This window comes from Corvus hawaiiensis, chromosome Z (assembly GCF_020740725.1).
Source record: "Corvus hawaiiensis isolate bCorHaw1 chromosome Z, bCorHaw1.pri.cur, whole genome shotgun sequence".
Classification (NCBI taxonomy): domain Eukaryota; kingdom Metazoa; phylum Chordata; class Aves; order Passeriformes; family Corvidae; genus Corvus; species Corvus hawaiiensis.
Window position 1 is genome coordinate 44,311,817 of NC_063255.1, and position 14,906 is coordinate 44,326,722.

Consider the following 14,906-nt stretch of genomic DNA (forward strand, 5'->3'; position numbering starts at 1 on the left):
AGAGATTGCGATGCAGTTTTAGGTTTCCATGTGTGCAGCAGCAATAGCAAAGGCATCGCTGTGTAATAGCTGCTTTTGCATTTGAGAGCTGTTGAAGAACTAAAAGCCCAGCTTTGCAGAGAGAACGTTGCTTGCTGAGAGTAGGCAGGGTGCGATATCTAATTCAGAGCAATATGCAGTAGTGTTGAATTAGGCCATTTTACTTTAGTTGGAGGCACTTGGAATCCCATTGCTATCCAAGGTTATGATTTCTCCTTAGGGTAGAGCTGGTTGTAGAGCTGAATAGAGATAAGGTTAGAAATGACAGGTAACTGCCTGTCCCTCACGCTGCTGCCTCTCCACAGAGCACAGAAGCAACCGCAGGCTCTCCTCTGGCTCCCTCTGCTCCTGGAGGAGAGGCCAAATGGGTGCAAAATGTCCCGACTTCTCCAGCTGTGGTCAGACGCGAACCTGAACGTCCTGAGCCAGTAAGTGCCAGTTGTGGTTGGGGCTGTCTTTAGAGGAAATGAGAGCTGCAAGTTTCTGAGCGGCCAGCACTTGCTGGTGGTGGCCGAGGATGCTGAGTGCTGGAGTGCTGCCAGGACCGAGCGATTCCCACCAGCCAGTGAGAGCTGGAACATGGCCTTTGAGCTGTCATGTTTAGGCCGCAGCTTGCTGGGATTCCAAGAGGGGCAAACGTGAATCATGAAGGCTCCCCTGTCCCCAGAGGAGGGAGCGCTCAAAGGACACCGCTCTCAGCCTTGCCACACACGTAGGGGACACGGTGGCCTGGAGAGACGTGTCCCACTCCGCAGGCTGGCCAAGTAGCTGCTGGCACAGAAGCTGTTGATGTGAGCACACAAGTTCTTTGGGGTGGTTTGTCCACATGAGCTTCTTGGGTGGGCCTACCTGGGAGTAGTTCAGAGACACACTGGGGACGGGGAGCTGCTGCTTGATGTAGTCAGGGGCTTTGGTGCCTTTGTTGCCAGGTTGTTCTTTCGCCTCTTCAGGCAGAGCAGTCAGGAGCAGAGCTGACAGGGGCTCTGAGTGCGCCTGTGTTTTTGCTTTTGATAAGGTGCAAAGAGATGGTTGTGTTGTCCACGGAGCTGTGTGGGGCCACTCTTCTCCCGTGTGGCAAAAGAAACAAAGTGCGCAGTTGGGAACCCTTGTTCCGTGGCAGAAGCCAGAGGCTGCCATGTTTCTGTAGCTACTTTCTGTTGTGAAGTCTGTTTTTCAAACTCCACTTGAAAACTGCACTGGAGCCGAGAGTGTTGGCAAAGCTGTAGCTCTGAATAGGTGAAACTTTCATCTTTTTGTTTCTTGCTTTTTTGATTTCCTACGAGTAGAAGCCCTGTATTTTCTTTCTCGGCAAGCAAACGTGCTTTTGCTCAACCTTCATGCCCTTTTCTAGCACTGGACGAGATTCTGCTAGAATTTTAGTTTGCAAGGTGGTGGTTCTGGAAGTTGCAGTATTTTTCCCTGAGGACACGTACTCTGGGCAGGGATGGTTGTGCACAAGGAGCTGTTCTGGTGGCCGGCCAGCCAGTAGGGCCTTGCACATCACTTTCAGGTTAACAGCGCCCGTGCCTTTTCGCAGCCCAGGGGATCAGAATGTGTTGTATTCCAGGTATGAGAATTCAGCAGGAAATCAACACCCTTGCATTCCATCTGGTCCTCAGAGATCAGAGGGACTGGGAGGGGCTCAGCTTCATTTCTGAAGTGCAGCCACTTTAACATCATCAGTCTGGTTGAGTCCAAGAGAAGAACTTGCCCCAGTACAGATGCACAAGGAGTGCAGTTCCCAGTGCAGTGCCCTGGGTCTGATTGCATTCCTTAAGGATATTCCTGCTCCAGGTTCTCCAAGAGTGTGGTTTATTGAAGCAACAGGAGAACAAGTTCAGGATTGCCGCTTATCAGGGCACTGGCTACTGAGTGTTGATGTGTGTAGTGACAGAAAGCATAGGAAAAGAGAGATGATAACAGTGAGATAGATCTATCTATCTATCTATCTATCTATCTGAAACTTCCTGGCTCTGCTCCAAGGCAATTGGAGGTGCAAAGCTCACCTAAAGACATCCTTTCAGGAGAGGAGGAGAGGCATGTTCCATCGATCAATCCCGAGCAGGCAGAGATGTTTCCCCCTCCAGAGATGGTTGTTTTTTTCCCTCAGAGGTGTTCTCCTCCCCCTGTTTATCCTTTAAAGTTTGGTCTGTCCTATGGGTGTGGAACAATCCCATCCTCTAGGTGGGGTTTGGTGAGTCTGGTCAAACATGCATTACAGGACACACGGTTTCCTTCACTGGCATCCTGTAGGGTGTCTAAGTTAATTTGTTAATGGGGCCTTATGAGGGTCTCTGTTACTGCCGGTCAGAATTCTCAGTTGACAAAAGAGGGAGGACAATAAACACCTTGGTCCTCCTCCATATACTGAGGTGGCCATAGAGGCCCTCTGACCTCCATCAGAGGGTCTTTGTGCGCATCCTCATCTCCTGAATAATCCAGGATTTGTAACAAGAGTGTAGATGTCAGAAAGGCAGGAATGGCAGTGCAGGCCTGAAGAGAACATGAACTCCAGAAGTGTCTCTCACAAGGAGCAAGCTCACACAGGAAGCCACCTGCAGAGCCAGGGTGGGGCTTTGGGACAGGGCTGGGTGTCAGTCACTTCTGAAAGACAAACAGGACACGGCAGAAGAGGAGCAAGGTCCTCAGCAGAGCCTTGAGAAATGCCCCACATTCCCTGTCAGATGCCTAAGATGCTGTTGGAGCTTCAGTCCCAGATGGACCCTGACTGTACTGCCAGTGTCACTTTGGAATCTGTGCCTCCCCATGGGCAGAGAAGGACCCAGGAGAGCAGCAGCACATTGCTTTGGGAATGTGTGAGCCCATTAGTCTCTGAGTCCTGCCCCACAAATGTTTTATGGGAAGTTGAAACCCATCTTCTCTTGCTTTCTGTGCAGCTCCTTCTAGAGAAAGAGCATGAGCAGATTGCTCTACCAGAGATGCCTTGCCAGACTCGGGGAGAGCTGTTCCCAGCCCAAGAGCAGCTGGAGCAGCTCAGGCAGCAGGTGGAAGAGCCACAAGAGAATGGCCAGGTGAGCCTGACTAGCCAGGTGACAGAGTGAAGGGCAGGAACAGGGACATAAAACGGAGCTCTTGGGAGGCCAGGAGTCCCACAGGCACTGAAAGCACAGAGCCTTGTCATCTGCAGAGACCAGCCCCAGGACAGGAGGGTTCCAATGGAAGCAGAGCTGGGTAGGGAAGCAGAAGGGAGTGGCTGAATGAATGTGATTTTGAGGCCGAAAGAGGAAAAAGCTGAGCCTGATGGCAGCTCCCAGTCACTTGCTCTGCATTTGTGTGTACAGAACATCAAGGCAGAGCCACAAGCAGAGCTGCCCAAAGCCCAGAGTGACATCAAAGCAGCAAAGAGGAGGAACAAGGAAGACATCAGAAGCATCCAAGAGGAGAAGAATCTCCATCAGCACAGGAGCGATCTACAAGACCAGGTGAGTGTAAGAGCTGAAGCCACTCCACTCATGAAACATCCTCTCTCTTCTTCTTTGCAGAACATCGACAAACAGCTGCAGGCAGAGCTGCAGGAAACTGAGGCTAGGATCAAGGCAAGGGAGAAGAGGCTGGATGAAGGAATGAAAATCATCCAAGAGGAAATTAATCTTCTACTCCAAAAGCAAGAGGCTCTAGAAAAGCGAGTGAGTGAAACAGAGATAGCCGCTGCAGTCACCAAACTGGTGGTTTCTGCCCTTCCTACCTTTCCTCTGCAGAGCAGCAGGCGGGCTGGGTGATGTCTCTGAGTGCCATCCTGCTGTGGTCTCTATCACAGCCACTCTGAAGGACACGTCCTGGGCTGCTGAATCTCAGCTGCTGCCCTGGACAGTGCGACTAGTCCATTGGCCTGTTGGCCAGCAGTCATCCAAATGGATTCCTGCTGGCCTGTTCCTGCTCTCCTTGTTTCTTGAGGTGTTTTTGCAGGTCAACTTGGTGACTCTGATGGATCTTGAAACAAGCTGTCTGTATCCCTTGTGAACCTGTTCTTTCCCTTTCCTCACAGTCTGTGACCCACGGCTGACAGGGATAAGCTGTAGCGTCTGACTGCTTTGTTGTGTTTGACTTGAGGTGGAAGTGTGGACATCTCACCTGGCAGCCTGCAAAGACTTCCAGCAAGTGATTGGCCACAAAGAGCCCCAAGGCTGGCGTGGGGCACAGGAACTGTCCCTGCTGCAGCTTGAGCCCGTCCTGAAGATGGTGGAAGAAAGGGGGACTCAATGGGAGCAGGTAGAACATTAGAACAAGGAAGTTCAAGTGTGTCCATAGCCCTTGGAGGGGGAAAAGAGTGCTTGGGAGGAAGTGGAATAGTCATTGCGGCAGTCGTCCTTCAGAAAATCCATGAAAATGGAACATGAATCTGGCCATGAACTCAAGTAAAATCAGCCTTTGGTTTTGACCCATCCGGTTTGAGAAGTGGACATCCAAAAAAATCCATTTTAAGAGCCCTGCATGTGGCTGAAAGCAGCTTCCTATGGGCCTGCATTTGCAATGTGATCCCAGGGCAATCTCTGCCAGCCACACTTTCTGACACAAACTCATTTCTTGTCTCAGATCTCCACAGGCTCTCTCATGGAACCTGCTCCAGCAGCAGCAGCATTGTCTAAAGGAGCCTTTGCAGCCCAGCCTGAGAAGTGGAGCCAGGGAAGTTTGCTCAGCTCCAACACTGACACAGCTTCTTCCCATCAACAGGAGATGGAAGATTACTTCCTGGAGCTACTGAGTATGTCTTGTGTATTTCTTGTGTGAGGGACAGTGTATTGTGGGCCTGTGTCAGCATAGCTGTGCCAAATGTTCCTCCGCAGTTTGGTGTCACAGGGACATTTAGGACTCCTCGCAGGAAGTGCTGTGCTTCGAGGCAGCGAGGGAGTGCTCTGGGTGTTCCTGCTGCCTCTGAGCACAGCTCAGACTGGCTTGGGTTTGCCTGAGCTTCCCTCTCTGCTGAAGGCAGAAGCAGGGACTGTTCCTGGATCAGTAGAAGGCTGTGACTTAGCAAATGATCTAGGCAAGTCCTCTGTGCTAGTGGCCAAACTGAACAGAATATTTGGCTTCCTAAATTCTCCTAATTCCTAAAGACTCCTGATTTCTCAGCATTCATCAGAGCAAAAGATCGTCACAGAAATTGTTTGGTTTTGGGGTTTTGTCTTTTGGTGGGTTTGTAAGGATTTTGGTTGATGGGGTTTTTTTTTGTTTTGTTTTTATTGTTTGGTTTGGGCTTTTTTTTTTTTTTTGGTGAAGTTGGTTTTTCTCCATCCTGAAGGAGCTCTTCTGCCTCATGTGTCTTATTGGTGTAATTTTTATGATTGTTATTATTACCACTACTACATCTACAGTTGGTTTTTATGACAATGCAAATTTTTGCCAATGACCACTTCTTTGAAAAAACATCAAGTGACAGCACAAATTGAGAGCAAGAGGTGTTTTCCACATGCCCCCAGAGAAAAAGCAGATACTTTTATAACAATCCCTATTTAATATCCTAGTTTTATGCTTATAAGGATGTGTCCAAGAGACACATCGATGTGGTGTGGTCAGGTAAAACTGCACTGCTCTCAGGAGTGAGCCACCAGCCCATCCACTGTCTATCCCTCAGATCCGTGGCACTTTTTCATTCCTGATTCCCAATCACTCCTGTGACTGTTAGAGTGACCCGTTGGGCCAACCCCTGCACAGCTCACTCTCTAGGAAAACACATGAAGCCCTTTGTGATTCTGCAGCACAACCCATTTAATGTGCTTCCTGCCCATAACAGCTGCCAGTGCTGGGCTCTCAGGTAAGACCTGGTGGGGCTGAGAACAGAGCCCAGTTGACTCTGTGTCTACCATCACCTGTTGGGACAAAAAGGGCATTGATGTGCACCTCGCTGTGTCTGATCTCAAAGCCAATCCTCTTGCGTCCTGAAAGGGGGCAAGAGCTTGTAACGGGGCTCGGCCTGGCTGTGGCTTCTTGCCAGTGCTTGTCAGTGCTCATCCTTGGCCCTTCCCAGCCTTGCTGTGGTACCTGCTCTGCCCCTGACGGCCGGTGCGACTGCAGAGGCTGGAGCCTTCCTTAGCTGAGAGAGTCCTGCTGCTGCCCGGCCGCTGCAGCGCGGAACTGCCGGGAGGCAGCAGCCCCTCGTCTGGGCCGGCTTCTGCATCGCACGGCCTGGACTCACGAGAGGCTCAGCATCTCCTCTGGGCAGCTGTCCGTGCCACGCCAGCGCCTGAGGAGCACTGCTGTCCTTGCTGCCCATGGCCGCTGTGCCGAGCTGGGAAGACGGGGACGTGTGCGGAGCTGAGAGGGCGAGTCCGATGCGAGCGACTGATCCACGCAGTCAGGGTGAAGACAAGCAGTGTGGTTCTTCACATGGGGCACGGGCATCTTTGAACTCAGCCTGCCCATAAAGGCTGAGCATCCTGATGCTGAAAGCCCCGTTGGTATTGGTCACAACGTGAGCTGCTCTGGTTTACAAAGAGAAAGGCATTCTTCTGGCAAACTGCGAAAGGTGGAGAAGATGCCCTCCTCTCCTGGGAATGCATCTCTCTGGGCTTTGTTTCCTCTCAAGAGATCTCTTCAGAGGACTGTAGAAAATCAGTCTCAGTGCTGGCCATCTGTGCTGCAGAGCTGCCTGGCTTGTTGCTGTTGCTGTTGTGGTTCTTGTCGCTGTTGTTGTTGTTACCCAGATGACCACAAAAGGCTCAGAGCCCCAGACAGTGGGGCTGCCTTTTGTATCTCCTGGAAGGTGGCATCTCTGCTTTAAAGTGAGCATCTTGCACTTTGTTTCCCCCAGGCAAAATGGTGAGCATGGAAAATCCGGTGACGAAATACACTGAACTGGAAAATATCGGCAGTGGGTGAGTCCAACCACAGTTTCTTCTACAAAACCATGGGCCGGGTGTTCTGCTGGTGGAACATCTACCAAGTGTGAAGTCAGGCAAGCTGCAAACACGTTGAGACACTGGGGTTAGATTGGCCCATCTCTCAGTGCTGGGCAGAATTTGTACGTGTGGTCAGAAGGCATTGTCAAAGACATCTCCATGCTGCCACAGTCTTGCCTGCAGCAAGGAACAGGAGCTGGAAGATCTCCTGCCTCTCAAGTGTGGGACAGCTGTGTGTTAATTTCCTTAGCATTTTTGTATGTCTCAAAATCATACGGCCACACTAACGAAAGAGAATCTTGCTTGCCTGAAAGAGCAGCCTACCCCCCGGTAGCTGTCAGATAACAGCTCTCAGGAACAGTTCTTTCCAAGAGTTTGCTGAAGGAAATACTCGGTGGTCAGGATTAGAACCACACAGTTTAGAAACTGAAACTCAAGATGAAAGAATAAGCTCTCTTTTTGAGCTGAGGCACTAAAGCCCAAAGCTTCAGGAACAGGCCCAGTGCCCATGCACTTGAGAGGAAAATGCATCATGTGCCCTCTGGCAGACCCCTCATGCCTCCTGCAGGTTTTAGGCACTTAGAGCAGAGATCTCCTGTCTGGGCTGGCTTTCACTCCAAGATCTAAACAGCTTCTCCTTTCTTTGCTGCTGTTTTATTTCTAGGGGTTTCGGAGAAGTTTGTAGAGCACTCGACAATGCCACAGGAGGAGAGGTAAATGTCAACAGTCCCTGCAGATTCTGCAGCTCTTGAGGGCTTTCCTGCTCTGGTGTGAGTTGTGGCTGGAGCTTTGGGTCACCGGGAGAGCTGTGCTGCAAAGGCACAAGAAGCACAGACTGTTGCCAGCCTGCAAAATACATTTGGGACAGTCTTTGTCCTTCTCAGCTGCCAGAAGGAAGGCAAGGAGAGCAGTGGTTCCTTTTGGAGAAGGAAGTGCTCACTCGCTCTCAGTGGCTAAAACAAAGGTGGTGCCTTAGAGCATCTCACTGCTTTTTTGTGGCTACAGCTTCAGAGTCCTGGATTCTCATTTCTGGCTGCCAGCAAATACGTCTGAATCTTCCTGGTAGTTCCTTAGCAACCTGCAGTGCTGCACTTGGGAACTGCACGTAGGGAGGGATCTGCAAGGCGTCCCTAAAAGCCCTAAGCCCTGCTTATAGCCCAGGATCTGTATCCATAGAGTAGCAAGACTTGGATTACTTCTCTGCACTCAGCAGAGAGTGTGGGCAGAGCTTTGTGGGTGATAGTTGAGACACCGTTGTTACCAAGTGGACAAGGCAAAACGTCAGTGGCCATGTGTCCTGTTTCTGGCCTCAACGGAGCAGAGACATGGGCTGTTGGAATGTCAGTTCCTAATTACTCCAGTGTCTAATCACAAGGCACTTTGGCACAGCTTGGCTGTGTCATCCCAAAATCACTCGCTCCATGTGCGTTGTGGTCTCGTGCCACCACCTTCTCAAGGTACTGATTGTCATTGTCATTTTAGGTGGCCATAAAGAAAATTAATCTCCAAGGACTGAGGAGAAAGGAAGTAACTGTCAATGAACTCATGGTCATGAAGATGAATAGGAATCCCAACCTGGTCAACTATTTAGACAGGTGAGTGGTCGTGGTCTTATCCCATGAATGTTTGTTTACCTACTGCAAGCATGAGAGGTCAAAAACCCACTTTGGTCTGTGGCAGAAAATAGAGCCATTAATTATTGATCAATCATTATTTCTCTACTCATCTCCAGTGGATGGGAAGAGAGTGCATTTTGTCTGCATTAGTCTTCCCTGGCACACATAGTTTGAAAATTCTTCAAAAGCCTTGACCAGCGCTATCTTACTAAGTCAATACCCTCGAAGTTCACTGCCACCACGTTGTCTTGGGGCTTGGTTTTTCTCAAGTCTTAAATGCTGATGAACCACCCGAGAGAGGATTTCCCTTGGACTGCAGCCCCTCTTTTCCATTGCTGTGCATGCCAGGAAGACTAGGTGCTTTTTTTCCATAAACACCATGTGTGACAGCTTTTTATCTGGGCTGTTAGTAAACTGCGTTTTTCACTTGCTGGCCATCTAAGACATCTCCTTTTTCACAGCTGTGCCTTTCTCCTTGACACAGCACAGACTGCAATCACTGCACAGCCTAGAGGGAACGTCTATTCCTTTGAGTCTGTCCTCGTTTCAAAGGGACCTGGAAACAAGAATCAATCGTTGTCTTTTCCAAACAGTAGCCTAGCCATGCACGTTCATCTCCATGGCCTCATTTCCTTCTTTCAGCTACCTTGTGGATGATGAACTCTGGCTGGTGATGGAGTACATGGATGGAGGCACTCTGAGTGATGCCATCAATGAGATGTACATATCTGAATATGAGATGGCAGCCATCAGTCGGGAGGTCAGGAATCCCACCTGTGCTTCCGAGGGCTTGGGCAGGATTGTCTGGGAAACAGGGGCTGAGAACTGGAGTGGTTCCATGTGCCAAACTTTGCTTCTGTGTGGCTGCTATGCTATGGGGAAGCAGGTGAACTGCGTGGCAGTGTGCCTGCACTCACTGTGCTCTGTTCTTGTACTCTTATCTCCTGCTGTTGCATTCTCACTCTGTCTCTTGTATTTGTATTTGCTGTTCTCCACCTTGCCTCTCTGAATGTTTGCCTGGAGCCTGTCTGCACTGCATTCCTTGCCTGTAAAAGCAAAGGTGCTGGTGGCAGAATTTGAAACTAATGCTAAAAGAGACTCGTTTCTCAGAGTCCTCAGCTGAAAAGGGTAATAGTGCACCCAAAATGCTGTTTGCTTCTGAAAGGTGACTCATGTGATACTTCCAAGTCTGTACTGAGGCCAGCAATAAAACCTTTGCCATGCAGCCTCCCACCCAAAAGTGACCCACTTCACAGCAAAGGGAGGGACTCTTTCTTTCTTGGCAAACCCTTGTTTGTCCTCTGGATGAAGAAAGCACATCCACTGCAGCAGCAGTCATTCTGGCTGGTTTGCAGAGGACAGTCTAGAACAGCAATTCCCGTTGGCTCTCTCAAAAGCTGACGTGCCTTCCCTTAGAAAGGTAGTGTTGGAGCAGCAAGCTCTTCCTCTCAATGGCACTGTGTTCTGCCATTACACTCCATTCCCCTGGAAAGGGAATATTTTAGAGCTGTTTCCTTTCTTGTGTGCTCAAATCACACCACTAATTTTTATCCTCCTGTCTCTGTTTTCTCTCTCAGTGCCTGCAAGGACTGGATTTTCTTCACTCAAACCATGTCATCCATCGAGATGTGAAGAGCTGCAACATCCTTCTCAGAACTGACGGCTCTGTCAAGCTGGGTTGGTATATTCTTGGCCAGGCACAGCGTTCCAGGGATGTGGGGTTTGGGGCTGCTTTTGAGTGACTGCCAGTTCCCCCAAAGTGGTGCTGGTGGCAGTGCAGGGACCCCTGCAGCGAGCTGAAGGCACAGTTGCAACGTGCACAGAGGTATGGCGAGGAAAAAGCAGTCCAGAGTGGCACTGGTTTGGGTCTGTGTGTGTCCCTTCCAGAGGGAGGGAGCTACAATCTAAAGGTTCCAGGGAATAAAAGCCACTTCTGGGGGCAGCATTAAAAAATGTGGGGATTTTTGGAAGCAGACACTTCCATATTTCCTTGGCTAAAGTCCTGAGGAAACAGAGCAGGGACGGATTTCCAGGAGATTCAACAGCACATTCGCAGACTTACAGTGGGGAGTTCTTTTGCTTGGTTTCCTAATTGTACAGAACTTTTTTGTTCCCCTCAGCTGATTTTGGCCTCTCTGCTCAGCTCACCCCTGAGCAGAATCTAAGGAGCTCAGTGGTTGGGACGTCTTGGTGGATGGCGCCTGAGGTTGTGACAGGTCAACCATATGGCCCCAAAGTGGACATATGGTCTCTTGGAATTGTGGGAATCGAAATGGTGGAACGACAAGTTCCTCACTGGAATGAAAGTCGTACCTCGGTAAGGAGCAAATACTCACTGATCCCTCTGTCTTTTTCACCTATCCTGTGTTCTGTCCTCCATCAGACAAAATCCCATTGCCATCTGCTGGCACTGCTTCCACCAAGGTCCCCTTCTAAAAATGGCCCTGCAGCACATCAGCATCTGCTGTAGTTTTGTTTGCATCAGTGGGGGAACTCAGGCCTTACCTGAGTGCAAACACTCTCCATTCTCAGGCAACACTTTCCTTTGGGTTTTAAGTTGTTCCAGCTCGTCTGTCTGTGTAGATGTCTCTAATAACACAAAACACACATCTCAGAGCTGGTGTTACATCTCCAGAAAAGAAGGAAAGAAACCCAAACCAACAAAGTCTCTAAAACAGTGGTTTTCTAGAGAAGAACTGCACTCCCTGTACAGTTTCTTGTCACTTGCCTAAAACCTGGGCATGAGGGTGTAAAGGCCACAGAGTATCTTCTGCTTCTTGTGCAGTGTTGCTGAAACACTTAGTGACCATATTTCTGTCATAGCCCAAGCCACGTTCTCCACGTGACCAAGCTGCAGCCTGGTGACATGGAGAGCCTGCCAAAACCTCCCATTTTTTACCTGGCACTTTCTGGGATGGGCACATCATTAATGTATTGACTTGAGTATCCAGAAGAGCAGAGGGTTACCATAGGGATGGCATTTCTCCTTCTTCTGATTTGACCACAAAAAGTTATTCGTTTGCCACATCGGAGAAGCTGGAACTTGCAGACTGCTGCGAGACAGAGCTGCAGGTGGCTCCTGTGTGCCCAAACAGGCATTTTCATCCCAATATGTTTCTGCATGCATCTTAACGTGTCTGTGTTGAATGCGGAGTTCCAAATGTTTCTTTCCTTACCTGAGCAATAACTCCCTTTTATGTAATAACACTTGAAAACAGTTAGAACAAGGTCCCTCTTCCAAACTGCCTGTCAAGCTGGTGTGAATCTTCAGAGAAGCAAAATGTGCTTTTGCTGGTGTAGTTGCCCCTAACTAGGTCAGCCAATCAAATCAGCTGCCAAGGCAAGATCTGCTGGATGCTGGAAAAGCTGCAGCTGCTTTGGGGTTTGGGTTTTTTGTTGGTATAGGAAAGTCATCTCTGCCTCTCTGCCAGGGCAGAAATTGCCACTGCAGAGTTGAGCTTAAACAATGGGCTCTGGGAGAGCATTTACAGACTTGAAACTGATGCCTGGAGTGGCTACCTAAAAACAGAGACTAGACAAGAATAAGAGAATAAAAATAGGTATTTATTTGAACGGCCTTCAAAGATACACCCTGGGCAGTCAAAAGGCTACATCCAAGATGGAGCCTGGGTCATGAGTTCTTCACAGTTTTGTAAGTTTGGTCCATTTCCGTATCAGGGTTAATTCTCCAATTATGACCCCAGTTAATGATGTAATTACCCCAAGTTTGCCCCTCTTCAGAGGCTTTCAGTTTACACATTTTGGGCCCTGGGACAATCGAAGTGTCCTTGGAGAGCAAACCTAGAGAGGCTTTGTTATGTCTAACTAGCACGAGAGAACAGTAGCTAATAGGCCACACGAAACTTCAGAGCTACACACTAGGCAGTACAGGACTTGAAAAAGAGAAAAGTTAAAACCTAAGGCATCAAAAGAAGCAGGTGGAGTCTTGTGTTTCCTTCTTCTCCAGGCTGAACTCCTGATAGCCACAGGAGGGACCCCACAGCTGCAGCAGCCCAATCTATTCTCGGCTTTGCTGCGTCACTTCCTGAGCTGCTGCCTGCAGAAAAACGAGGAACAGCGCTGGTCTGCCAAGGAGCTCCTGCAGGTAAAACGCAAAGGGACTGCAGGTCAAACAGTGTCCGAGGATGGGCTCCTCCTCCACTGGAGCCCAAGGCATCAGATGAGCTCCCTTCCTCCTCATCTCCACTTTTGGTGCTTTTCAAATGAAAATGGCGAGGAATCCTGGGCTGGGCTGGCAGGGACCTGTAAAGGCCATCTGATCCATGTGGCCTGCAATGAGCAGGGATATCTTGAAAGAGATCAGGTTGCTCAGAGCCCCTTCTCACCTGACCTGGAATGTTTCCAGGGATGGGACACTTACCAGTTCTCAGGACAACCTGTGCCACTGTTGCAACACACACCTTAGACCTACTCGGAGTAAATCCCCTTTTCTTCTAAAAATATTACCCCTGCCTTTGAAGCACTGAGCTTGGAAAGCCATGGCTCATTGTTCTTGGCTGTTTTTTTTTTCCTTTGGGCAGCATCCATTTGTAACATCAGCCAAGCCTGTGTCCATCTTGCTGCCACTGATCCAGTCAGTGAAGAAGTGGAAGGAGGAGGAGAAAAGATGGCAGTGCCAATCCATCCATTCAGGACTATTTTCTTCATGACCAGTTTAGATTAGGATTGTAGAGTACAATTGTACTCTACATGGATGGCAAATAAATAAAGTTTCTGAAACCCCAACTCATCTGTAAGATTCCTTATTTCTCACCTTGTGATTAAGCTCAAGATTTCCGTCTGAATTGTCCGTTGTTCCTTAAAGGTGGAAAGTGACACTTAACGACTTCTTTGGTATGGTTTGTAAGTGGGGCAGGCTCTTCTTCATTCATCCTCTCCAGACCACACTGCCTTTGGAATACGGCACACTGGCCGTTTTTTGTCCAGCAATTGTGCTTGTAGTTGAGGCAGAAAGGGCAATGGCATTTGCAGGCAAAACCAGAGGAGGAGTGATGCAGCCAAGACATCCTGTGCAGATGCAGGCGTTCAGCTGTGACTCGAGAGCATTGGGGTTCCTGCCACTTGGATTTGTATCCCTAAGTGCAATCTCTTTGGCTCGGGGAGAGTCTTGCTCAGCTGAGAAAGCAGAAAGGTCAGTGAGGGTGCTCTGAAAGGTCTCGTCTGATGCAGAGCTGTCAGCGACCGTGAGCTGAGAGCGGCCCAGCCTTGCCCGGGCCGGAGCCCCAGCAGAGCCCTGGCAGAGCCCAGAGCAGCCTGAGGCTCGGCAGAGGCCGGCTGGCAGGAGGCCCTTGTAGCTGCAAGAGGCAGCAGCCTGGCACTGGGTGCCTCTTCCTGGGAGCGGGCAAATCCTCCCGTCTCAGAGCCAAAGCGGCAGCTGGCTGCTCCCGAGGGAAGCGTAGCCGTGCTGGGCACAGCGCAGACTGGTGCCATTGGCCGTCTGGAGGCAGCCCAGGAGGAGAGAAAGGCAAAAGGCAGCCGAGGGCTGGTGCCCCGGCTGAGGATTGCTACTCTTCTGCCGGCTGCCCTGTAACTCCTGGGAAAGGTTAGCAGTGTGTGCAGCAGCCTGGGCACAGCGGGAGGGAGCCGGGCTGCTCCGCAGGCTCCAGCACAGGGCAGCGTCCTTCAGGCACGGCAGTTCTGCCAGGGGAACCGAGGCCAACGGGAGGCAGCGACAGCTCCTCAGGTCAGATCTGCAGGAGCCAGTGCCTCACACAGCTCTGGGAGGAAGCGCCTGCAATCCTGCAGTTCTGCACTGAGTCAGAGCAAAGGTGTGAAATGCAGAGCGTTCTGCAGAAATATTCGGGGCCACCAGGCCAGCCTGCTTTGTGCTCTCCGGTGCACAGCAAGCACGGCACCATGCAGCTCTGAGTTGCTGGCAGAGAGGGAATTGGGGATGTTCCTGAGGCTTGTGCTTGAGTAGTGAGCTGATTTAGAAGGGAGCAGAATAAATTCAATTGGCAATCTATGTTTTCTTTATTCCTTTCTGAAAGACAGACGCACTGTGTCTTCATTTAGCAAAAACACAGCCTTTTTTTACTGTATTTTAGGACAACAACTTAGGCAAGACCTTCAAAACAGCAACTGAAGCAACTCCCATGCAGTGAGCAAAAAAATCCAACCCTCCACATCTTTCTGCTGTAGATCTTGATGTTTTGGTCCTGCAAAGGTCTTGCAAAGGGCTAAGCAGCCTTTAAGGTGTGAAGAGCCTTCTTGTCTTGCCAGCAGGCATGAAGGTTGCTTGGGCTGTTCTGGAATCAGGCCATGAGCTTGTTTGCCTTTGACTTCTCGTTTTGTTGCAGCCCCTCTGTGGCAAATGTCCGTAACCCTGTGAGCTTACCGAGCCTTGCTCACTCTGTCCGTCTGTATTGGTTTT

General features: G+C 50.0%; 1 protein-coding gene across 1 annotated transcript; it reads left to right on the forward strand.

Moving 5' to 3' along the window:
* Window positions 1–443: 443 nt before the first annotated feature.
* On the forward strand, window positions 444–13,258 carry LOC125320265 (serine/threonine-protein kinase PAK 3-like). The gene is made up of 13 exons (XM_048292399.1): window positions 444–467; window positions 2,937–3,071; window positions 3,342–3,686; window positions 4,111–4,269; window positions 4,594–4,762; window positions 6,809–6,872; window positions 7,561–7,609; window positions 8,379–8,491; window positions 9,155–9,272; window positions 10,090–10,189; window positions 10,633–10,829; window positions 12,480–12,617; window positions 13,054–13,258. The coding sequence occupies exons 2-13, from the start codon at window positions 2,979–2,981 to the stop codon at window positions 13,180–13,182; spliced, it is 1,674 nt and encodes a 557-aa protein (XP_048148356.1). The 5' UTR covers window positions 444–467; window positions 2,937–2,978; the 3' UTR covers window positions 13,183–13,258.
* The last annotated feature ends 1,648 nt before the right edge of the window (window positions 13,259–14,906 follow it).